The sequence below is a fragment of the Rhinopithecus roxellana genome, chromosome 13 (assembly GCF_007565055.1).
Source record: "Rhinopithecus roxellana isolate Shanxi Qingling chromosome 13, ASM756505v1, whole genome shotgun sequence".
Classification (NCBI taxonomy): domain Eukaryota; kingdom Metazoa; phylum Chordata; class Mammalia; order Primates; family Cercopithecidae; genus Rhinopithecus; species Rhinopithecus roxellana.
In genome coordinates, this window is record NC_044561.1 from 118957333 (window position 1) to 118981613 (window position 24281).

The window sequence follows — 24281 nt, forward strand, 5'->3', positions numbered from 1 at the left end:
AGCCTGGGTGACAGAGTGAAACCCTGTGGAAGAAGGGAAGGGGAGGGGAGGGGAGGGGAGGGGAGGGGAGGGGAGGGGAGGGGAGGGGAGGGAGGGGAGCGGGGAAAGAGGAGAGAAAGAGAAGAAAGAAGAGAAAGAAAGAAAAAGAAAGAGAGAGAGAGAGAGAAGAAGAAAGAGAAAAAGAAAGAAGAAAGAAAGAAAGAAAGAAAGAAAGAAAGAAAGAGAGAGAGAGAGAGAGAGAAAGAAAGAAAGAAGAAAGAAAGAAAAGAAAAAAAGAAAGAAAGAAAGAAAGAAGAAAGAAAAGCGAAAAGAAAAGAAAGAAAGAAAGAAAGAAAAGAAAGAAGAAAGAAAAGAAAGAAAGAGAAGGAAGGAAGGAAAGGAGAAAGGAAGAAGAGACAGTGGGAGGGAAGGAGGAAAGGAGGCGAAAGGGAAGGGAAGGAAGGGAAGGAAAGAAGGAAGGAAGGAAGGAACTTCCTTCCTCCTCCTTCCCCTTCCCTTCCTTCCTTCCTTCCTTCCTCCTCCTTCCTTCCGTTCGTCCCCTTCCTTCCCCTTCCCCTTCCTTGAGGGAAGGAAGGACACACACCAGGAATGAAGAGATGTGGACTGAAATCCATGCTTCACCATCTACTCACTGTGTCAACTTGGGCTAGTTTTACTTCCATCTACCCATTTGAAATTTTACCTCTGTCTACCCATTTGAAAAATGAGTAGATTTGACTAGATTAGGCTTGTTCAGGCTGGGGTACCCATATCCCTCAGGATACAGGAAGATTTTCCAGGAGGTACACAGGTACAGAGGGATCTGAGGATGTTACTGATTCTTAAACTACATATTTACTTTATCCTGAAGTTGATCTACTTGAGAATGAGCCACCCTGAAGTCTCCTTTTCTTCCTCTCTTTCATTAAGTCCTTCGTTTTTTAAAAAAAAAAAAAAAAAAAAGAGCATACTTCTTACCTATGTCTCACATGTCTTCAAAGTGTAAAAACTTCTGAATTCCAAACAAAGGAACAATTCAATAATGCATTTTTCTGAGGATGCTTTCCATGGAAGCAAAGCAAAGAAAGTGTAAGAAATACCAAGGGGTCGGCACCGGTTTCATTCAGGTGACAAACTCACACTAAGCCATTGTGCCTTTTGCTGTCTACCCTAGAAATACGATTCAGAAGTGTGATGGTTGCCACAGGGATATATATTAAGACATTGATTTGAATTGAAAAATGAAGTCATTCTTCTGTGGGAGAAATGAGTTTGACTGATTTGGCTAATGGAGGACTGACTTTGCCAATTAGTTAAATCTGTGCCATCAAGTTTTCTTAAAAAAAAAATATTTAAAGTATGCAGTAAGATAAAAGCATTTTATAAAAGTAATCACAAAATTTTTTTTAAATATATTTTTTATAAAATGCTTGCAAACTTTCCTATATTTTGAAACAATAGTATTCAAACTTTCCAACACTTACAGAGCATTTCAGATGAGATAAGGTGACTAAATGAAAGAGTAACATGTATAATTAATCACATTCTTAATCATTTGGTAGATGCTGGTAAAGCCTTTTTGGTAAACTTTCCAGAAACTAAGAAAATCACTTGTGATTTGTGATTAATATTCTACCTGCTAAAAAACAAATCATTTTGCAAGATACCAGGTGTCCAGTTGTATGCCTTTATAAAAATTGAAGGAGAGTTTAATCAAGCTATTGATTAATAATTAAATTAGATCATTAAAATAATTTTTAAATGCTTACAATTATTTTAATATAATCTCTTGAGATCAACAACACATTGCTAGCCAGGAGCAGTGGCTCATGCCTGTAATCCCAGGATTTTGGGAGGCTGAGGCAGGTGGATCACTTGAGGTCAGGAGTTCAAGACCAGCCTGCCCAACGTGGTGAAACCCCATCTCTACTAAAAAATACAAAAATTACCCAGGCATGGTGGTGCATGACTGTAATCTCAGCTACTCAGGAGACTGAGGCAGGAGAATTACTTGAACCTGGGAGGTGGAGGTTGCAGTGAGCCGGGATCGTGCCACTGCACTACAGCCTGGGCAACAGAGCAAGACTCTGTCTCAAAAACAAAAAACGAAAAATAATAAAATAAAGTAAATAACATTGCGAAATATTCTGCAGTAGAAGTGCATTCCTAAATAAGTAAACCCAAGGCAATAGTTGAAAAAAAGGCAAATAAATAAGTAACTTTAGTTTAAAATACAGTCACTCTTTGGTATCTTTGAGGGATTGGTTCCAGGAATCCTCACAGATACCAAAATCCTTAGATGCTCATGTGGTCTTTATAAAATGGCACAGTATTTGCATATAACCTACACTCATTCTTCCAAATACTTTAAAACCACCTCTAGATTGGTAGGTATTTAATACTTACCATTATAAATGCTATGCAAGTAGTTGTTATACTGTATTGGTTTTTATTTGTATTATTTTTATTACCTAGGTTGTCTTTCAGGATTTTTATAGTTTGGGGTTTAAAATTTAAGTCTTTAATCCATCTTGAGTTAATTTTTGTAAATTGTGCAAGGAAGGGTCCAGTTTCAGTCTTCTGCATATGGATAGCCAGTTATCCCAGCACCATTTATTGAATAGGGAGTCCTTTCCCCTTCACAATAGCAAAGACATGGAATTGACCTAAATGTCCATCAATGGGAGACTGGATAAAGAAAATGTGATACAGATACACAGTGGAATACTATGCAGCCATAAAAAAGAATGAGATCATGTCCTTTTGCAGAAACATAGTGGAGCTGGAGGCCATCATCCTTAACAAACTAATGCAGGAACAGAAAACCAAATACCACATGTTCTCACTTAAAAGGGGGAGCTAAATGATGAAAACACATGAAGACATAGAAGGGAACAGCAGACACTGGGGCCTATGGGAGGGTGGAAGGTAGGAGGAAGGGGAGGATCAGGAAAAATAACTAATGAGTACTAGGCTCAATACATGGGTGTCAAAATAATCTGTACGACAAACCCCCATGGCACAAGTTTACATGTACCCATGAACTTAAAAGTTAAATTAAAAAAAGAAAATGAATAAAAGACTTTTGTGCATAAGATTATATTCCATTATACTGAAAGTCTGTGGGGTAAGAGGAACGAACATATGAGTTCAAGGAAAAAAATTAATGTTTTAAATTTTCCAACTGTTAAAGAATTGCTTTCCATATATTTTTAAGTAGATGCTTGCGGGTATCAAATTAGTATGATATTTCTACCCCAGTGATTATATATATTATAAAAAGCTATGTAGCAGTTTAAAAAATTAATATTTACATGTTCACATGATGCATTGAGATTCATTTATGTTGTGTATTGTTTGTTCTTTTTTATTGCTGAGTTTTGTCCATTCTATGGATATACAACGGGTTCATCCTTTCTCTAGTTGATGGAAATTTGGGTTATTTCCAGTTTGGGGCAATTATGAATAAAGCCCATAAAAACATTTGCATAGAGGTTTTTTTATGAACGCAAGTTTTCATTTCTCTTAAATAAATACCAGGAAGTGGTATTCCTGGGTTATGTGAGCAGCGTATGTTTGTAAGAAACTGCCAAACTCTTTTCCCAAGTCACAGCACCATTTTGCATTTTCGTTAGTAGTGCGTGCACTACTGTCCTAAGAGTTTCACTTGCTCCACATACCTGTTAGCATTTGGTATTGTAAATGCTTCTATTTTAGTCATTCTAATAGATGTGCAGTGGTAAGACTGTATGCTATTTGAAGAAATGAAAGTAATTAGCCTACATTTGTGGAACTCTAAGAATCTAAGCCACTTCAAATGTTGGTGGGAAGATTTTTTTTTTATTTTCCAACTTCTCCTAGGACAGCTTTCAAACCCAGTTGGTTCCTTGGTTTCTGAGCCTGCTTGGATAGGAGTTTCTCCAGAGCCCCTTCATTGAACCTACTTTTTAAAAACGTCTTCATAATTTCCATAATTTATTGTCCTTAAATCATTAATTTTAAGCTTAATATTATTCCTTTTTTATTTTCCATGTCTGATTCTCTACCCACAATCTTTGTGTTTTCATTAGATTTTATTTGCCTTTCTTTTTCCAACTTGGATTGGGTTATTGGTCAATTTCATTCATTTCTCATTTCCTATAATTTACTTTCATTTTTTTTTTAATTTGAGAAATACCTATTTCTTTCATCACTGCTTTCATTGCACTTTAAGAAATTTATTTTAATTAACTAATAATAATTATTTATATTTATGTGCTACAATTTAATGTTTTGATGTATGTACACATTGCGGAATGGGTATGTCAGGGTAATTAACACATCCATCACCTGAGATACTTATCATTTTTTAAGTTAGAACATTTCTGTAGCAATTGTGAAATGTGCAATACATTGTTAACTATGGTCACCATGCTATGCAATAGATCTCAGAGACTTCTTTCCCTTGTCTAACTGAAACTTTATTCCCTTAACCAACATCTTCCCTTTCCCCATACACTCCACCCTGCCCCCTGGCAACAACCTCTGATAACCATCATCTACTCTCTACTTCTACAAGTTCAACTTTTTAGATTTCATATATAAGTGAGACATGCAAGATTGGTCTTTCTCTGCCTGGCTTGTTTCACTTAGCATAATGTTCTTCATCTTCATCCATGTTGTTGCAAATGACAGAATTTCCTTCTTTTTAAAGGCTGAATAGTAGTTCATTATGTATATATACCACTTTTTTACCCATTTATCCACACTTAGGTTGATTCCGTATCTTGGCTATTGTGAATAATGCTGCAATGAACATAGCAGTGCCGATAACTCTTCAACATACTGATTTCATTTCTTTTGGATATATACCCAAATATGGGATTGCTGGATTATGCAGTAATTCTACTTTTAGTATTTTTGAGGAAGCTCTACACTATTCTTCATAATGGCTGTACTAATTTATACTCCCACCAACAGTGTGCAAGAATTCTCTTTTCGGCCAGGCGCGGTGGTTCACCCCTGTAATCCTAGCACTTTGGGAGGCCGAGGCAGGTGGATCACGAAGTCAGGAGATTGAGACCATCCTGGCTAACACGGTGAAACACTGTCTCTACTAAAAATACAAAAAATTAGCCAGGCATGGTGGCGGGCACCTGTAGTTCCAGCTACTCAGGAGGCTGAAGCAGGAGAATGGCATGAACCTGGGAGGTGGAGCTTGCAGTGAGCCGAGATTGGGGCACTGCACTCCAGCCTAGGCAACAGAGCAAGACTCCATCTCAAAAAAAAAAAAAAAAAAAAAAAGATTCCCTTCTCTCCACATCCTCATCAACACTTGCTATGTTTAATCTTTTTGATAATAGACATTCTAACAGGCATGAGGTGATATCTCACTGTGATTTTAATTTGCATTTCTTTGTTGATTAATGATGTTGAGCATTTCCTCATAAACCTATTGGCTATTTGAATGCCTTATTTATTTATTTACTTATTTATTTATTTTCAAGACAGAATCATGCTCTGTCACCCAGGCTGGAGTGCAGTGGTGTGATCTTGGCATACTGCAACCTTAGCCTCCCAGATTCAAGTGATTCTCGTGCCCCAGCCTCCTGAGTAGCTGGGACTACAGGCATGCGTCATTATGCCTAGCTAATTTTTGTGCTTTTAGTAGAGACAGGGTTTCGCCATGTTGGCCAGGCTGGTCTTGAACTCCTGACCTCAAGTGATCTTCCCGCCTTGGCCTCCCAAAGTGCTGGGATTGCAGGTGTGAGCCACCATGCCCAGCCTTTGTATGCCTTCTTTTAAGAAATGTCTATTCAAGTCCTTTGCCCATTTTTAAATTGAGTTGTTTTCTTACTATCGAGTTGACGGAGTTCCTTATATGTTTTGAGTATTAACCGCTCATCATAGTATGGTTTGCAAATATTTTCTCTCACTCTATGAATTGTCTCCTGACTGTTGATTATTTTCTTTGCTGTGCAAATGCTTTGTAATTTAATGTAATCTCACTTGTATATTTTTACTTCTGTTCCTTGTGCTTTTAGGGTCATATCTAAGAAATCATTGCCCATAGCAATATAATGGAGCTTCCCCCCTATGTTTTCTTCCAGAGTTTTATAGTTTCAGCCATTGTGGTTAGATCTTTTGTCCATTTTGAGTTGATTTTTTAAAAATATATGCATATTTTGTGTTTCAGTAGCTTTTGGGGCACAAGTGGTTTTTGGTTACATGAATGGATTGTATAGTGGTGAAGTCTGAGATTTTAGTGCACCAGTCCCCAAGTAGTGTACGTTGTACCTAATATGTAGTTCTTTTTTTATCCTTCTCTGCCCTCCTACATTCCTCCCTTCTGAGTCTCCAAAGTCCATCATATCACTCTATATAACTTTGCATACCCATAGGTTAACTCAACTTATAAGTGAAAACATATGGCATTTGGTTTTCCATTCCTGAGTTTCTTCACTTAGAATAATGGCCTCCAACTCCATCCAGGTTGCTGCAAAATACATTATTTCATGATTTTTTGTGGCTGAGTAGTATTCCATGGTGTATATATACCACATTTTCTTTACCCATTGCGTTGATTTTTTTGCATGATGTGCAATAAGGGTTCAATTTTATTTTTCTACATGTGAATTTCCAGTTTTCCCAAGACCATTTATCAGAGACAATCTCCATTGTGTGTTCATGGCACCTTTACCAAAAATCAATTAACCATAAGTGTATAGATTTATTTCTAGGTTTCCTATTCTGTTCCATTGGTTAATGTATTTGTTTCTATGACAGTACCATGCAGTTTTGATTGCTATAACTTTGTAGTATATTTAAAATCAAGTAGTGTGATGCCTCCAGCTCTGTTATTTTTGCTCAAGATTGCTTGAGATTCTTGGGGTCTTTTGTGACTCCATACAAATTTTAGGATTTTAAAAATTTCTGTAAGAGATGCATTTGGAATTTTGGTAGGGATTGTGAAGTTACACACTAGGAAGTTGAATAACCTGGAAGAAATTGAGAAATTCCTAGAAACATATAATCTACCAAAACTGAATCATGAAGAAACAGAAAAACTAAATACATCAACAAGTAAGGAGATTTACTTGGTAATTAAAAATCTCCCATCAAAGAAAAGTCCAAGATCTAATGGCTTCATGACTTCATTCTACCAAACATTTAAAGAACTAATGCTAATCCTCCTTAAATGTTTCCAAAAAATTGAAGTGGAGGGAATTCTTTCAAGTTCATTTTATGAGGCCAGCATTATTCTAATACCAAGCCATGCAAAGACACTACAAGAAAAGAAAATTACAGGCCAATATCCATGATGTACATAGAGGCAAAAATTCTCAAAAAAAAAAATAAGCAAATTGTATTCGACAGTATATTAAAAGTATCATTCACAGCCAGGCATGGTGGGTCACACCTATAATCCCAGCAATTTGGGAGGCCAAGGTGGGCAGATCACTTGAGGCTAGGCGTTCGAGACCAGCCTGGCCAATAGGGCATAACCCTGTCTCTACTAAAAATACAAAAAAAAAGTAGCCAGGCATGATGACACATCCCCATAATCCCAGCTACTTGAGAGGCTGAGGCACAAGAATTACTTGAACCTGGGTGGTTGCAGTGAGGTTGCACTGCAGAGGTTGCAGTGAGCCAAGATTGTGCGACTGCACTCTAGCCTGGGTGACAAAGCGAGACCCTGTCTCCAAATAAAAGAAAAACAAAGTATCATTCACCATGATCAAGTAGGATTTATCATTTGAATGCAAGAATGGTTCAACATATTCAAAGCAATCGATGTGGTACACCATCTTAAAAGAACTAGCGATATAAATAATATGATCATCTCAGTAGATGCAGAAAATGCATTTGACAAAATTCAACATTTTTATGATAAAAATTTTCGACAAGTTAGGTATAGAAGGAATATACATCAACATAGGAAAGTCCAGGTATGACAAGCCCACCGCTCTTATACTCAACAGTGAAAAGTTGAAAGTTTTTTCTCCGAGATCAGGAACAAGACAAGAATGCCAATTTTTACCACTTTTAATCAACATGGTACTGAAAGCCCTGGCCAGTGCAATTAGCAAGAAAAATAAATAAAAGTCATCCAAATTGGGAAGAAAGCGGTGAAATTGCCTCTGTTTACTTATGACAGGATCCTATATATAGGATAAGACTTCACACCGAAAAACTGTTAGAACTGATTAAGTAATTTATTAAACTTTCAGGATACAAAATCAACATACAAAAGTCAGTGGCATTTCTATACACTAGCAACAAACTACCTGAAAACCAAATTAAAACAATCTCATCTACAATAGCATAAAAAATACTTAGGAGTAAATTTAACAAAGGATATGTAAGATCTGTACACTGAAAACTAGTGAAAGAAATTGGAGAAGACATAAACAAATGAAAAGATATTTCATGTTCATATTTCGTATGGATTAGAAGAATCAATATTGTGAAAATCCCGTACCACCCAGAACCTACCTTTTTGCCCAGCTTCCCCAAATAGCAGAGGTTGCACTTTGCAGAAAACTGAGCAGCATTTTGCAATTGAAAGATCTACAGATGGCCAGGAGCTGGGGGAACAGTGTGAATTCCCAGGTTACAGTATTTAGGAACTACAGGTAAGGGCCCACTATAACTCCATTACATCTCACTACCCCCTAGTTCTCCCCCATTAGGCATTTGCCCAGCCCCAGGCCTCTCCGTCTCCATGACTGAGAGCTCCTAGCTTACACCCCTCCTCATCCCCATAGCATAGCATGTTCTGTTGCGAGGCTACTCAACCAGATATGTGCCTCTAGTCTCAGTTACTAAGAAATAGACCTTGAGGAGGACAACTAGATCCATAAGTCTCTTTAATACACCTTGCCCTAAGTTCAGGCAGAGTCAATAAGTACATTGGTAAGCCTCGTCCAAAGATATTATCTTCTAAATGCTGCCTAGTCAGATATCTACATTCTGACACTGGGGAAAGATAGTCTCTAAATATCGAGTACAAAACTCCATATATATATCCATATTGTGTTGTTAAAATATTTTAAATCTTTTACATTTTTTGTCCTTTTGATCTGTCAATGATTGAGAAAGGTGTGTCAAGGGCCCTCAATACAGTTATAGATTTCTCAACTTATGCCCATAATGATATTAATGTTTGCTTTAATATATCCTGATTTGATTGGTTTAGGTAAATACAAATGCATTCCTGATGAACTGCGTCTTTTACCCTTATCTAGCAAGCCATCCTTTATCCTTAAAGATAAAACTTCATCTTAGAGTTTTCTTTTATTTTTTTAGACAGAATCTCCCTCTCTCTTTCTCCCAGGCTGGAGTGCAGTGGCACAATCTTGGCTCACTCCAACCTCCCCCTCCTGGGTTCAAACGATTCTTGTGCCTCAGCCTCCCAAGTAGCTAGGATTACAGGCATGTGCCCCCATGCCTGTAATTTTTGTAATTTTAGTAGACACGGGGTCTTGCCACATTGCCCAGGCTGGTCTTGAACTCCTGGCCTCAAGCATCTGCCTGCTTCGGCCTCCCAAAGTGTTGGATTACAGGTGTGAGCCTGGACTTAGAGTATTCTATTGCCTAATATTAATCAAACTATACTTTCTCTTCTTTGTTTGCATTTACCTAGTCTTTTTTCCATTCTTTTGCATTCAACCATTCTACTTACATTTTAAGTTTATCCTTCAAATAGTGTAAATCTACACTGTAAAAATCCAGTCCAGCAATTATTACCTATTAATTGACATTTGCGGGCACTAATGACATATTTGGATTCATTTCTACAATCTTATTACGAGTTATCTACTCTCAGTCCTCATTATTCAGATTCTGTACTTGCAAATTTGCCTACCTGTTGAAATGCATTTATCACCCAAAAATCAATACTTATGATGCTTTTGTGGTCATTCAGGGATATGTGCAGAGTGGCAAAAAATTTGAGTCACGTAACATACACATTCCCAGCTGAAGTCAAGCAAGACAATGCTCTGCTTGTTTAAGCTCTTCTACTACTATAAACAAACTTCCTTTTTGCAGTCGATTTAGTGTCACATTTTTCACATTTGTGTGCTTTTTGTTGGTGAGTTTGCTGTTTAAAATGGCCGCCAAGAGTTACTAAAGTGCTGTCAAGTGTCCTAAGAGCAAGAGGCCTGCGATGTGCCTTATGAAGAAATTACCTGTGTTAGATAAGCTTGGTTCAGGCATGAGTCACAGGGCTTTCAGCCACAATTCAATGTTAATGAAACAATAATATATATTATATAAGGTGTGTGGGATTTTTTTGGGGTTTTTTTTTTTTTGTTTTTTGTTTTTTTTTTTTTGAGATAGAGTCTCACTCTGTCACTAGGCTGGAGTGCAGTGGTGCGATCTCGGCTCACTGCAACCTCCACCTTCCAGGTTCAAGCCATTCTCCTGCCTCAGCCTCCTGAGTAACTGGGATTACAGGCATCTGCCACCATGCCCTGCTAATTTTTTGTATTTTTAGTAGAGACGAGGTTTTACCGAGTTGGCCAGGATGGTCTCGATCTCTTGACCTAGTGATCCGCCTGCCTCAGCCTCCCACAGTGCTGGGATTACAGACGTGAGCCACCGCGCCTATACACACGTTTAAAAAACAAAGACAGGAACAGCGCGGTGGCTCACGCCTGTAATCCCAGCACTTTGAGAGGCTGAGGCAGGCAGATCACCTGTGTTCAGGAGTTCAAGACCAGCCTGGCCAACACGGTGAAACCCCGTCTCTACTAAAAATATAAAAATTAGCCGGGCATGGTGGTGCACACCTGTAGTCCCAACTACTCGGGAGGCTAAGGCAGGAGAATCCCTTGAACCCGGAAGGTGGAGGTTGCAGAGAGCCGAGATCACACCACTATGCTCCAGCCCGGGGGACAGAGAGATTCTCTCTCAAAAAAAATGTATGTAGAGTTTTTTTAAATAATTAACCACACAGGTTAAAAAATAGAAAGTAGCCAGCCTCCCAGAAGCCTTCTGTGTGCACCTTCTAATTACCAACTATATCATGTGTCTTCAGACAGAAGCACACATAAAACAGGGTTATGTATTGATCAAATGATGAAAATGTGTGGTCAGAGGCTTGCATTTTCCCTAGGAGCAGTGGCTCAGTATTTGCTGATCCGGTGTTCACAGTGACTTTACAGAACATAACTACCCCCAAGTAATGGGAATCAACTGTATTTTTATTACTTTGGGGACAAATAACTTTGACCTCTCCATGACTTGCCACAACAAAAGACTTCCTAGGCAAATTGTCTATTGCCTTGTTCCAGGCGGGGGCTCTACTCAAGGCTGCGGGACCAACACTAAAGAAGCAGCCTCTATGTGGATTAGGCCCCTTCTCCTGGCAGAGGGGAAGCACAAAGGAGCTGGCAGAAACTCACAATGCAAAACTCACAATGCATATGCTACATCCGCTCATATTCCAACAGGTAAAGCACAGCCGACAGCAAACCCACAGTCAATGAGACAGAAATATGTCTTCCTTCCACAGGCGGTTCTGAAATTGCAAGGTAATGGGCAGGAGTGTCCTCTTAAAGGAAAGATGGAATGAATAGTTGTGAATAATAATATAACCTATCACTATTACTCCTGTTTTAATTTTTTGAAAATGTGTAGATACATATTACATGTTTGTTTGTTTTTTTAAAAATATCAAACTTTACCCTACTCAGGCTCTCACCCTCCACACTGGGCCACTCAAAGATGCCCAACTTATCCTACTTGGGCTCCAACAGCCATATCAGGATGCATTCGAGACCAGCCTGGCCAACATGCTGAAACCCCGTCTCTAATAAAAATGCAAAAATTAGCCGGGCGTGGTGGCGCATGCCTGTAGTCCCAGCTACTGGGGAGGCTAAGGCAGGAGAATCGCTTGATCCATTGATGCCTTCTTCACCCTGCTTAGGCTCTGATTCCTGACACAAAACAGCCCTGTTCTGTGGAACCCCTCCTCACTATGCTTGGCCCAACTCCCCACAGCCAACCACCCTAACTTCTACATATCCTCCTCATCTCCTTGGGCTCTGACCCTCCATGTCTGGCTGCCCACCCCCATAGATACCCTCCTCACCCTCCTTCAGTTCGAACAGTCCACATCAGGCCTTCTCCCTATGGAGACAGCTCCTCACTTTGCTCCAGCTCTGAGGCTCCTCCTTCATCTGCTCCCCCGCCTGGACACTCTCCTCACCCCACTCAGGTTCTCATTCTGTGCCAGTCTGTCCCTATAGCCTCAGGGGGATGCCTTTCTCAACATGGGCAGACTGGTCTCCATGCTATGCTGCTTCTTGCCTCCTCACTGGACATTCTCATCTACCCCTGGCTCCAGCACACCATGCCAGCAGCCCTCCTACAGAGACACCCTCCTTGACCTGTTCCAGCTCTGATGCCCACACGGAGCCAGTCATGGCTCCCTTCCCCTTGGGGCAAACGCCTACCTTGCTCTGCCTATCTAATGGCTTTAGGACTGACTAGTTCAGTTAGTAAAGAAAAGGAGACAAAACAAGGAAGAGCTACTTTTCCTTTTTGTAAAAATATGCATTGTGAAAAAAAATACAAAGATAAAAATATGCATGAAACATTAACGTTTGGTCTAAAGAACTATTATGAAGTGACCACTCATTAAACTATCACTGAGATCAAGTAAAAGATTTCCAACACTTTCTGCTCCTTGCTTATTCTTTTTCAATATAGCCCCTTCCTATGCTCTCGAAGGCAGCTAATGGTAGTGACTTTCTTTTTCACATTTTCAAGCTGGTATGTATGTATTCCCTTAAATATGTTTTTGTTCTTGTCTGCTTCTGTTCTATATCAATGGAGTCAGTTGGAATGTATTCTTTTGTGCCTGGCTTTGTGTGTTCAACATTATATTCATGAATTTCATCCACATTGTTGTGTGTAGCTGTATTTTGTCAATTTTCATTGCTGTGCCATCTATTGCATGACTACACACATCTCTACCGAGTTGCTTATAGTTTGCAACTGTTAAGAATAAAGCTGCTATGTGTATACCTAGCATGTATGTAACACGTTCTGCACGTATATCCCAGAACTTAAAGTATAATTTTAAAAACTAGGATTTTCTAAATTAAAATGTGATTTATTTCAATATGTAACAAGTTTATTATGTTAAATGAATTCATAAATGTTTTTAAATGTCAAAAAAATTAAAAATTGTATTCATGCAAAAAAAAAAGAATAATGCTGCTATGAACACTTTGTGTGCATTTGCTGGAGCACGTGGGCAGGTGTTCTTGTAGGTTATACATCCAGGATAGGGAATGACGGGTTGCAGGGTATGCATATCTTCAGCTTCTCAAGCTGATACCAAGGTATTTCCCAAAGATTTGGGACCAATTCACAGCCTTGCCATTGGTAGTTTAGAGTTCCTATTGTTCCATATCTATGCTGTATGTAGAATTGTCAGAATCTTTTCGTTTTCACCATCCTGCTATGAGTATAGAAATACATCCTTGTGGACTTAATTTAAATTTCTTGAGTATTAATGAGGTTGAGCACCTTTTTAGGTCTTTATTAACCACTTGCATATCCTCTCTTTGATTTTCCTTGCAACTGTTTTGCTCATTGTTCTCTGGGGTTATCTGACTTTTTCTTGCTGATTTCTACTGGAGTCGCGTCTTTCCTCGGCTATATGTATTATAAACATCTTCCAGGATCCAGGGTAATCTTCTAAAACCCTTATTGGTTTGTCTTTTACCTTTTGAATGAATGTCTTTATCACGTGCCCTTCCTGCCCCAAAGACAGAATCAGGAATCCTTTTTTTATGTTCCTTTCTTACAATACAATAACTCGCTACTATACAATACAGTAACTCCAATATCTGAAGTCTTTGTGGACCTCTGCTGTTGGTTGTTTTTCTTGATTTTTTTCATCTTGTTTTCTTAAGATCTGAGTGATTTTTTTATTGTGAGAGTGTATATTTAAGGGAAATTTATGTATGTAACGATACTTTGTGGAATTTCTTGGATTCCTGTGTTTAAAAGAGCATTCTTCTGAATCAATTTGTCCTCAATTTTTCCCTAACAGCTCACGCTATTTTGAATTAAATTCATAGCTTTAGATTTCTCAGACTATGCACATGTGCCGGTTTTCCTACTCTGCTCTCATGGAAGGAAATGAGGCTGCGGTTACAAATTCTCAGGATAGTCATTTTTTTCCTTTTTTTTTTTTTTTTTTTTTTTTTCTGAGATGGAGTCTTGCTCTGTCCCCCAGGCTGGAGTGCAGTGGCGCTATCTCAGCTCACTGCAACCTCTGTCTCCCAGGTTCAAGTGATTCTCCTGCCTCAACCTCCTGAACAGCTGGTATTACAGGCATGCACCACCACGCCTGGCTAATTTTTTTGTATTTTTAGTAGAGACAGGGTTTCACCATGTTGGTCAGGCCGGTCTCGAACTCCTGGCCTCGTGATCCACCCACATCTGCCTCCCAAAGTGCTGGGATTACAGGCATGAGCCACCGCACCCAGCCCAGAATAGTCTTTTTTCCCACTTTGTTGAGAGCCAAAGCCAAGACAGGCAAGTTCCTTTACCACAGTCGTGCATGTGTGTATTTCTGTTTCATCCATTTATTAATGTGTCTGCATTTGGGGGTCCTTGTGAGTGAGATTTCTGATCTGACTTTTCACATTGCTTAGGGCTTAGCTCTTTTTTCTTGCCCTTGCCAGGGGCCCACTAAAATTCAAACTACAGATTACCAGGCATTGGCAGATATCCCCAGGGAAGCCTCTAACTAAAGCATTTCCTTATCTTTCTGGAGTGAGACCTTCATGTCATTTTTGGCTTTTAAGAATTCCTCTTTCTTGCCAATGACTCATTGATTTAAAGAGTCATGCATTTTCAGTATTTTGGACAATATTTTGGGGGGGTGTTTTATTGGGAATAGTTTCTAAGAGTCCTAGTTATGAATTAATTTTTAATTATAAAATTATACACATTGAATACCCAATAAGTGAAACAGTACAAAGAACATACAAAGAAAAGCTAATAATTTCTAAGCCACATCTTTCCATATCTAACCCCCTCAATGATAATAGCTGTGGTTGATAGTTAATAACCAATTTTAATAGTCTGTTTTGTACCCTTACCATCTTTCTCTGTGTACAAACATATACAATCATATATGTACATGGGTTTTGATACTTGGAAAACATAAAATGAAATTATGATGTATACATTCACTACTACTGTACTTTCTTCTTTTCACTTGACTCTTCCTCATGCATATCCATCCATAGAAAAACGTAGATCTACAATTATCTTAAATAGATACCCATACTCTGTTCAACATCTCTACTCTTTTAAATTTCTGCTAGTCTTAAGGAAATTGCAGAGTTGCTTAATTTGCATATCCCTAACTACTACTGATATTAATCTTCTTTGCTTTTTAAAGTTTTTTAGTTAAAAACATTTATGTGCTCGCTTCAGCAGCACATCTACTAAAACTGGAACGATACAGAGAAGATTAGCATGGTCCCTGTGCAAGGATGGCACGCAAATTCATGAAGCATTCCATATTTTTTTACAAGAAAAAATCAAACAACCCCACCAAAAAGTGGGCAAAGGATATGAACAGACGCTACTCAAAAGAAGACATTTATGCAGTCAACAGACACATGAAAAAATGCTCATCATCACTCACCATCAGAGAAATGCAAATCAAAACCACAATGAGATACCATCTCACACCAAATAGAATGGCGATCATTAAAAAGTTAGGAAACAACAGGTGCTGGAGAGGATGTGGAGAAACAGGAACACTTTTACACTGTTGTGGGGACTGTAAACTAGTTCAACCATTGTGGAAGACAGTGTGGCAATTCCTCAAGGATCTAGAACTAGAAATACCATTTGACCCAGCCATCCCATTACTGGGCATATACCCAAAGGATTATAAATCATGCTGCTAAAAAGACACATGGACACGTATATTTATAGCGGCACTATTCACAATAGCAAAGACTTGGAACCAACCCAAATGTCCATCAATGATAGACCGAATTAAGAAAATGTGGCACATATACACCATGGAATACTATGCAGCCATAAAAAACGATGAGTTCATGTCCTTTGTAGTGTAGGAACACGGATGAAGCTAGAAACCATCATTCTGAGCAAACTATCACAAGGATAGAAAACCAAACACCACATGTTCTCACTCATAGGTGGGAATTGAACCATGAGAACACTTGGACACAGGGTGGGGAACATCACACACTGGGGCCCGTCGTGGGGTGGGGGGAGAGTGGAGGGATACCATTAGGAGATATGCCTAATGTAAATGACAAGTTAACAGGTACAGCACATCAACATGGCACATGTATACATATGTAACAAATCTGCACATGGTGCACATGTACCCTAGAACTTAAAGTATAAAAAAAAATTTATGAGGCCGGGCATGGTGGCTCATGCCTGTAATCCCAGCACTTTGGGAGGCTGAGGCGGGTGGATCATGAGGTCAGGAGATCAAGACCATCCTGGCTAACATGGTGAAACCCCATCTCTACTAAAAAAATACAAAAAAATTAGCCAGGTGTGGTGGCAGGTGCCTGTAGTCCCAACCACTTGGGAGGCTGAGGCAGGAGAATGGTGTGAACCCAGGAGACGGAGCTTGCAGTGAGCTGAGATGGCGCCACTGCACTCCAGCCTGGGTAACAGATCGAGACTCTGCCTCAAAAAAAAAATTATAATTAACAAATAAACATTTTATGTATATTAGTGTGATATTTTCATTTATATATACTCATATTGTGAAATGATTAAATCAAGCTAATTAACATCTCCATCACCTCACATACTTATCTTTTGTTTGTGATAAAAACATTTAAAACCTACTTTCAGCAATCTTCAAATGCTTTTAATTATCGGCCATTTGAATTTCCTCTTTCATGAATTGCTTGTGCAAATCTTTTTCTATTGAGATGTTTGTCATTTTCTCATCAATTTGTTTATTAGAAAAAATAACTTTTGGCTTGTCATATGTATTGCAAATATTTCCCTCAGCGTGTAGTTTGATTTTTATTTATTATGTGTTTTGTTCTATAAAAATTTAGAGTTAAGTAATCAATAATGCCTACTAATTTTTCTTTATATCTTTTACGTTTCTTGCTTAAGAAGTTCTCTCCAATGCTAAGATTATGAGATTATTCTCCTAATTTTTCTCCTAAGTTACTTATTTTAAAAAATCTAACATATAGGACAGAGATTTCTACTCTTCTGGGAAAATGAACTAGATGGACTTTTCCCTATTCCTCTGATGAAGTTCAGCTAAAAATCCTGGACATTAAATACAAAACAAACACAAGAAGACTCTGAAAGGTGGTAAGGGCAAGGCAGACGAGCCAGAAATCTTAGGACCTGAAGAACAGCGCGGCAGCGGGATTACTGAGTTTTCTTTTTGCCTCACATATTCAAGACTGGGTGCTAGAGAAGCTGGAAACCCAGAAACACAGAAATAGAGACAATAACAGCCTCAAAAACAAAACACACACAGCACAACAAAAAACCAGCCTGCTCACTCTTGCCAAAGGACCGGGAAAGAGGCAGCCTAACAAGACAGAAAATATTCAACAATAACCACTAGTACAGCCAAACACATGGTTCCACCCCCATCAGAGCGCAGAGAGGAGCCTCAACTTCTGCCTTTACCAAGCTGAAATGAGGAGCCCCAGTCTTCCTGCAAAGATCCCAGACTTTGGTCACCACCAGACAGTAATGATGCTGCCTTCCCCCAATGCATGTACTGTCAGTGGAGCCCATGTGGGGAGCAGAAAGATACTTCTATCCCTCTCTGCTGAAGAGGTATCAGTGGAACTTATTGGGGAGCTAGACCTCCCACCTCAGCCCAGAAGTAATGAGAAGAAACCACTCCCCCAACTCAGTTGTCAACAAAGACTGAATGGGGAACGTGATTTCTACCCCTATCCGGCAGTAATGAGGTGGTGCTCCACTCTTCCCTGCTGGAAGGGTGACAGAAGAAATCAAGGTTTAAATGAGATCTAGAATCTCATAACATAAAACCCAAAGTTTCCAACTTTCAATAAAAAATTATTTAAAAACCAGAAAGGTCTCAAACAAAATGACAGAAGACAATTAATAGGTGCCAACACTGAGATGACAATGATGTTATAATTATATGACAAAAATTGTAGAGGTCATCATGAAGAAGCTTGAAGGAGCAATTATAAACAAACATAAAGATGTTAAAACAGAACGTCTCAGCAAAGAAATAGAAGATATAAAGAAGAAACAAATGGACATTTTAGAAAATGTTAAGAGTGTAACAGAAATCCAAACTCAATGGATGAGCTTAACAGCCAAATAGAGAGTACAGAGGAATAATCTGAATTTGGAGACAGAACAATGGAAAGTGTTCCATGTGAACAACAGAGAGAAAACAGACTGCAAAAAAACCTTAACAGAACTATACTGACCTGTGGGATTTATAACATCTGGAATGAATAAGTCTAGAGATATAATGTACAGCAGAATAACTATAGTTTGTACTGTATTGTATCCTAGAAATTTGCTAAAAGAGTAGATCAGGCCGGGCACGGTGGCTCATGCCTGTAATCTCAACACTTTGGGAGGCTGAGGCAGGTAGATCACCTGAGGTCAGGAGTTCGAGACCAGCCTGGTCAACGTGGTGAAACCCTGTCTCTACTAAAAATACAAAAATTACCCGGGCGTGATGGCAGGTGCCTATAATCTCAGCTACTCAGAAAGCTGAGGCAGGAGAATCGCTTGAACCTGAGAAGCAGAGGTTGCAGTGAGTCAAGATAGTACCACTGCATTCCAGCCTCGGTGACAGAGCAAGACTCTGTCTCAAAAAAAAAAAAAAAAAAAAAAAAATACATCAGACTAGGCTTGTCCCAGGGACAAGACTGCCCTGCTCTGTCCAGGTCTAACAGTCAACAAAACTAAAGCCACCTCAAGGAGCGTGATAAGCCTTGTAGAATGGGCATCCCTGGCCATGCTCCACTGCAGCCATCCTCATTCCAAACTCTCTGTGCTCCACACAGGTTGAGTCCTGTCCCTGCCACCTCTCCAAACAGCTGTCTGTGTCAGCTCAAATGTCCACGGGGTTCATGGGGCCTCCTGCAGCTAGAATTCCAGGGGTCTGTAGCAAGAGTGGGCCACTCCTTGCCTGTTCAACACACCCCTTCTCCAGGAGCTGCTGGAGTCTAGGAACAAGTCCTGGTGCTTGGCAGCCCGATGCATGGTTTCCAGCTTCCTCTCCCTTCGGTCCAGGATCTGCATCCTCCCTCGGTCCACTTTCAATGACTTCCCTCGGAAGATCTGCTCAGAGTGTGCCCATCTTCCCAATGGCCTGAACATCGGCATGAGATGTTCTTCCTGGATGTGTTTAGTTGGCCATCTTGCCTTGCTAATCTGGAAACATTTTCTAGCTATCTTATTTTATGATTTCTAGCTTAATTCTTAATTGCCCTGTGGTCAGTCTGTTTGATTTTTAATCTACTGACATTTGTTGAGACTTTTTTTAAAAAAATGTTCCCTGTACTCTTGAAAAGAATGTGTATTCTACAGTAATTCTGAGTTATTTTCTGTAAATGTTGATAGTTACTTTTTTATTTGTGTTGTTCAAATCTTTTATATTCTTACTGATTTTTTTTTCTTCTTGTTTTATCAGTTACCAGAAGAAATAAGTTAAAATTGCCTGCTGGTCAATCCTGCTTCAGGAAATGGTAAACCAGTTTACTCTGAGCCAATTATTCCACTAAAGCCAAAATAGATTCTCTGGGGAACTCTCAGCCAACACATTTTAAATTAATTTTTATTTTAAATTTTTATGGATACATACTAGCTGTACAAAATCTAGTGTTTAGTAGCACAACTATAGTTACAATAATTTGTTGAATATTTCAAAACAACTAGAGAAGTGGATTTAGAATGCTCCTAGCACAAAGAAATGATAAATGCTTGACATAATGGATATTCCTATTACCCTAAATCGATCATTACATATTGTATGCTTGTATCAAAGTATCACATGTACCCATCCCACACCTTTCAATACCAATCTCCTCCCACTTCTGAAGCTTTTCAGAGCCAATTAACTACAAGCTCTGAAGCCAGACAACCAAGTACAAGGGCTCATTGTGTCCCTTAGTACACTTGAGGGTGAACGAGAATGTCCCATCTGCCAGATAGACCCAGAGGTTTTCCCCAACTGTTTCTTTCTTCTAATTGCTTAGCAGGAAATGATTCACTGGGTTTGACCTAAGGTAGCCACTCCCTGTCCTGACACTAAGAACCTATCCTCCATGGCCCATCTCACTTAGGGCTATTTCTGCCCAGTGTTCCTTTTCCACTCTATTCCCCACTGCACTGTCTACTGTAAGCACATCTCTAGCCCTTGAAATAGACATATTTCAAGAAATTCAAGTACAGAGAGGTTCAAAAAAGGGGGTCTCTATACCCATTCATCACCAGTTTGCTAGGTGAACTTGGGTAGATTCAACTACCTGCCTTTGCCTATTTGTTCTCCTTGTGCAATACTTGTGCTCTTCAGGTTTCATGGGTGTAACAATAGAGGCCAAAAAAGAAAAGCTGGCAAGTCAGAATGAGCTAGAATCAGACAGCTTACTACCAAGTTCGTGATCCAAACTTGTCTGTAGCTTCATCTGTTTTTGTTAAGTTGGGGGATATTAGCCTTTCATTTCAACCAAATTCCCTTGCTTCTCCCCCCATTCTATATTTAATCCTGTCAGGGAGGAAAACATACCTTTCACTCTGAAGCATATCAATTTCTCTCCATCCCTCAAGGTAAAAGGAAGCACTTCTTCTTCCAGGAAGCCTGCCCTGATACTACAACCCATAGCAACCCCTCTCGCCATACTTCAAGGAACTGATTATATGTCCCATTGCTCCTTTCTTGTCATGCCCCTCTCTGGCTTCCTGGAAGAAGGAATGCTGGCTTTGTTTGGATCATATGACGTACCCTTTCCTTGGGCTCTAAGCCAAGAGATATAGTTAATGATACCTCCACTCACGCAAAGTGGCCCTTGCCGCAATCTGAACACATGACAGGCTCTCTTTAACCCTCTGAAGGTTGCTTATTCTTTCTAGCAGTATTTGCCATTGAAAAGATCCCTGTAGATCCCAAATGGTTAAATGAACAATAGTGACAAATGATGCATTGTCTAGGAAGAGAATTTGGGTGGAGAGGCCAACAGCATCTCCTTTCAACTCCAGACCATTAGTGCTGTCATTTTAATGTAAGATTGTATCTCCGTGGATTTGTTAGAAGGGGAGATAGCTTGTGGGGACCTACCAGAATCATAGGCCTGAAATAATGTGAGAAAGACTGCACCCAGGTTTGAGGAACTCAGAGGGATAGTGTTTTGTGTAGCCATAAGAACATCCCACCTATAAACTGTTTTCCCCAGGGATGTTAGTCAATGAAATGAAAAATGGTAAGTAGAGTCCAGAAGTCTTAGCTAAGGAGGCCAAGCTTCTAAAGAGTAAGAAGGCAGGGAGATCCAAACTAGGAGGTGGGACCTGGGGACTTGGGGAAAAAGTGCAGTGAGAGCAAATAGTTGGGGTAGCAAATTTGTTGTGGGACTACAGAAGGAGAAACAGAGATCATGGATTAATGTCACAGCTTATTTGGCAAGAACTTGAGGCTGTTCATGTAATAGCTCAGGGAAGTGAGTTGGCAGGCAGAAGAGACATTGCTCTGAGCCCACTCCCCCATCCGCAACTGGGCAAGACAATGATGGTACAGGAGATCATGCAGGGTTCTTCCAAGATCTCCAAGGTATCCTCCAACTCTAACTGGTGGTTTTGGGGCTCAACACAGGAAATCATATTGCTGATTTTCTAGTCCAACTTTCTGCTCTCTAGAAGAGAGAAGGGGTAGGAATTCAGTAGCTACACAATCTGGTGAAAACATATCCATTTAAGCATAACTAATCCTCCCAAACCCTGTGGGCAGGGATATTTTTCTGGGGCTTAAGAGATGCCCACACAAGGATTCTCCCAGGATGTTTTAAGTTCAATGAGCAGAGACATAAATGCCAGACCTCCTAGGGTTTGGCTAAATCAAGCAGACCTACAAGAGGAATGTGGGGAGTCTGGGGATAGGATGAAGAAGCAGAGGCCCCAGATTGGATTGGGTGCTGGGACTGAGGAGGCATAGCATTCTGCTGTCTCTCTCCCCACAACCTAAGCGTCCATAATTTTTGAGAACCGAATGAAGAGGGAAAGGTGCTTCTTAGATCTTACCAGTCTTCAAGAAGCATGCAGACATTTCTGCAGAAGGCTTTGCTGCATTAATGACGAATTTGAGATTCTGAGTGTAACTTGCAGAAGGTTCTGCCTATCAGTGAGAATCTTGGTGCAGCATTTCAGTTTTGGCTTTGATAAAACTGAGAAGGAGTACATGAGCAGTAACACCCAGGAGGGTGTTTCTCACTATTATCAGCCCCTCCAATGCTACAGGACCCACTCCATTGATTTCCCTTCTTCCTCTCCCCAGCTCAAGGATCTGGGTGGTTTTCTTTGATTTGCTTCGCTTTTTTTTTTTTTTTTTTTTTTTTTTTTTTTTTTTTTTTTTAATGTGTGTGTGTTGTTGTTGTTGTTGTTGGCTTCTGGAGTAAAGCTCCAGTCCCCAGTCATCCTTCCTCCAACAACCCAGCCGCTATGAGGTCATCCCCATGGAATTTAAACTCACAGAACCTGAGTTCAATTCTTAGAGCAACTAGTTCTGAGGCACTTTCTAGTCCCCCATTTTACAGGGTGGGAGGAATTGAATCTCAAAGTAGGAAAAAACTTGCCTTCCACCTTCACCTCTCCACTTCTGACTAAAATGGCCCCAAAAGGCTCAGCTCTTCCCTACCCATATTTATCACTCGATATCTACTCACCACCTTACCCTCAATTCTTCTGAAGATTTCACTTTTGTTATCCCAGTGGCTCCAACCTTCTCTCCATCGGGCATGCATTTTATTTCTCCTTTTTACGCCCAAAGTTTTGAAATATTCAATCCTAATAAAAGGGCAGGTTTCAAGAAATAATTAGTAGTCCTTTTCCAATTTGTTGTTCATCTTTGGAACTCTTAACTGAGGACATAAACTCCTCAGTTTATATCCTCCTCAGTTTATGAGCTAGGAACCCGCCATGCAGGCTCTGAACCTGGTGGTGCTCTTCCTTGGTAAGTGTCCTCCTACACAAAAACTCAGTAAGGGCACCAAAGTCCCCCAAACACACATAAAAACATCGCATTACTTGCAGCATCAGGAGATCTTCAAGCTTGAAAACTAAACATTTAGTTTTCTTCAGAGATTCTGACTTTCTAAAAAGCCATGTTTTTGTATGTTGCCAGCCCCTGGCACCTCTCTGCAATAGGACTGGGAAAAGTCTTTTTGTTTTCCACCCACTCTTCATTTTGAAGCCCAGCCAGAATACATACAGTAATCTGAAAATTCCATTACGGGAAAAAACTGTTTCTTTCCATTCTCCTGACACTGGCAGAACCATGATGCAGAGGAGTATCAGCAATTGGACATCTGAGTAAAGCTGGCAGGAGACTTGGGATTTTGCCAGGCTCTGCTGGGAGTAGAAAAGGGTTCCAGATGAGGAGTTTCGAGAACGTGTGACTTGACTCTCACTATCTTATCTGGTTCTGCCTCCTCCCCTCCTCTGGCCATCACTCCCTGGGTGGGCACTGGCTTCTCACAAAGTACTTCCCTTCTCTTATAGCTCATACTCCTCTCATTGCGGAAATAAATTCTCCACAACTTTTTTTAATTTTAGAAATATGAAAAAACTACATTTGAAAAACAGAAAAGAACAAAGAGAAGTAATGAGATAGTAGTTCTTCCTTACCTAGAGATAATAACTGTTGATAATTTAGTACATGTGTCCAGTTTTTTTTACTGTATCAATACACATATCATCTGAATTTATATCTAATCTTTACCTCTACTCATATATAATCTATATCTATATATGTGTTTTTCATCAAATTTGCCTCAGATTATGCATGCATTTTTTAACTTTTTTCATTTAATCAAATATTGCAGAAATAATTTATTTTCTATAAAATGATTTTGGGAGCAAGTACTGTTTTCTTTATGTATACTGCACATAAGTACATAAATCATTAGTGGATTTTTACTACATAAACATATCCATCTAGACACCACCCAGATCAAGAAAGAGATCATCACATAATATTCCTCTTCTCTCATCCAAGAAAAGGTCATCACTATTTTAAATTTTATCACCATAATTAGACTTGCCTATTTTAAACT

At 39.5% G+C, this 24281-nt stretch overlaps 1 protein-coding gene and 1 non-coding gene across 2 annotated transcripts in view; one reads left to right on the forward strand and one right to left on the reverse strand.

Annotated features, from left to right (window-relative positions):
* Positions 1-12162, reverse strand: part of WFDC8 (WAP four-disulfide core domain 8) — a 31526-nt gene extending 19364 nt beyond the window's left edge. The window contains exon 1 of the mRNA XM_010384223.1: positions 12059-12162. Within this exon, the coding sequence (XP_010382525.1) occupies positions 12059-12084 (26 nt within the window). The 5' untranslated portion in view covers positions 12085-12162. The remainder of the gene's footprint in view (positions 1-12058) is intronic.
* A 3254-nt stretch (positions 12163-15416) lies between these two features.
* On the forward strand, positions 15417-15523 carry LOC115892968. Its single transcript, XR_004052933.1, has one exon. It is a non-coding gene; the product is annotated as a U6 spliceosomal RNA (small nuclear RNA).
* Positions 15524-24281: the final 8758 nt, after the last annotated feature.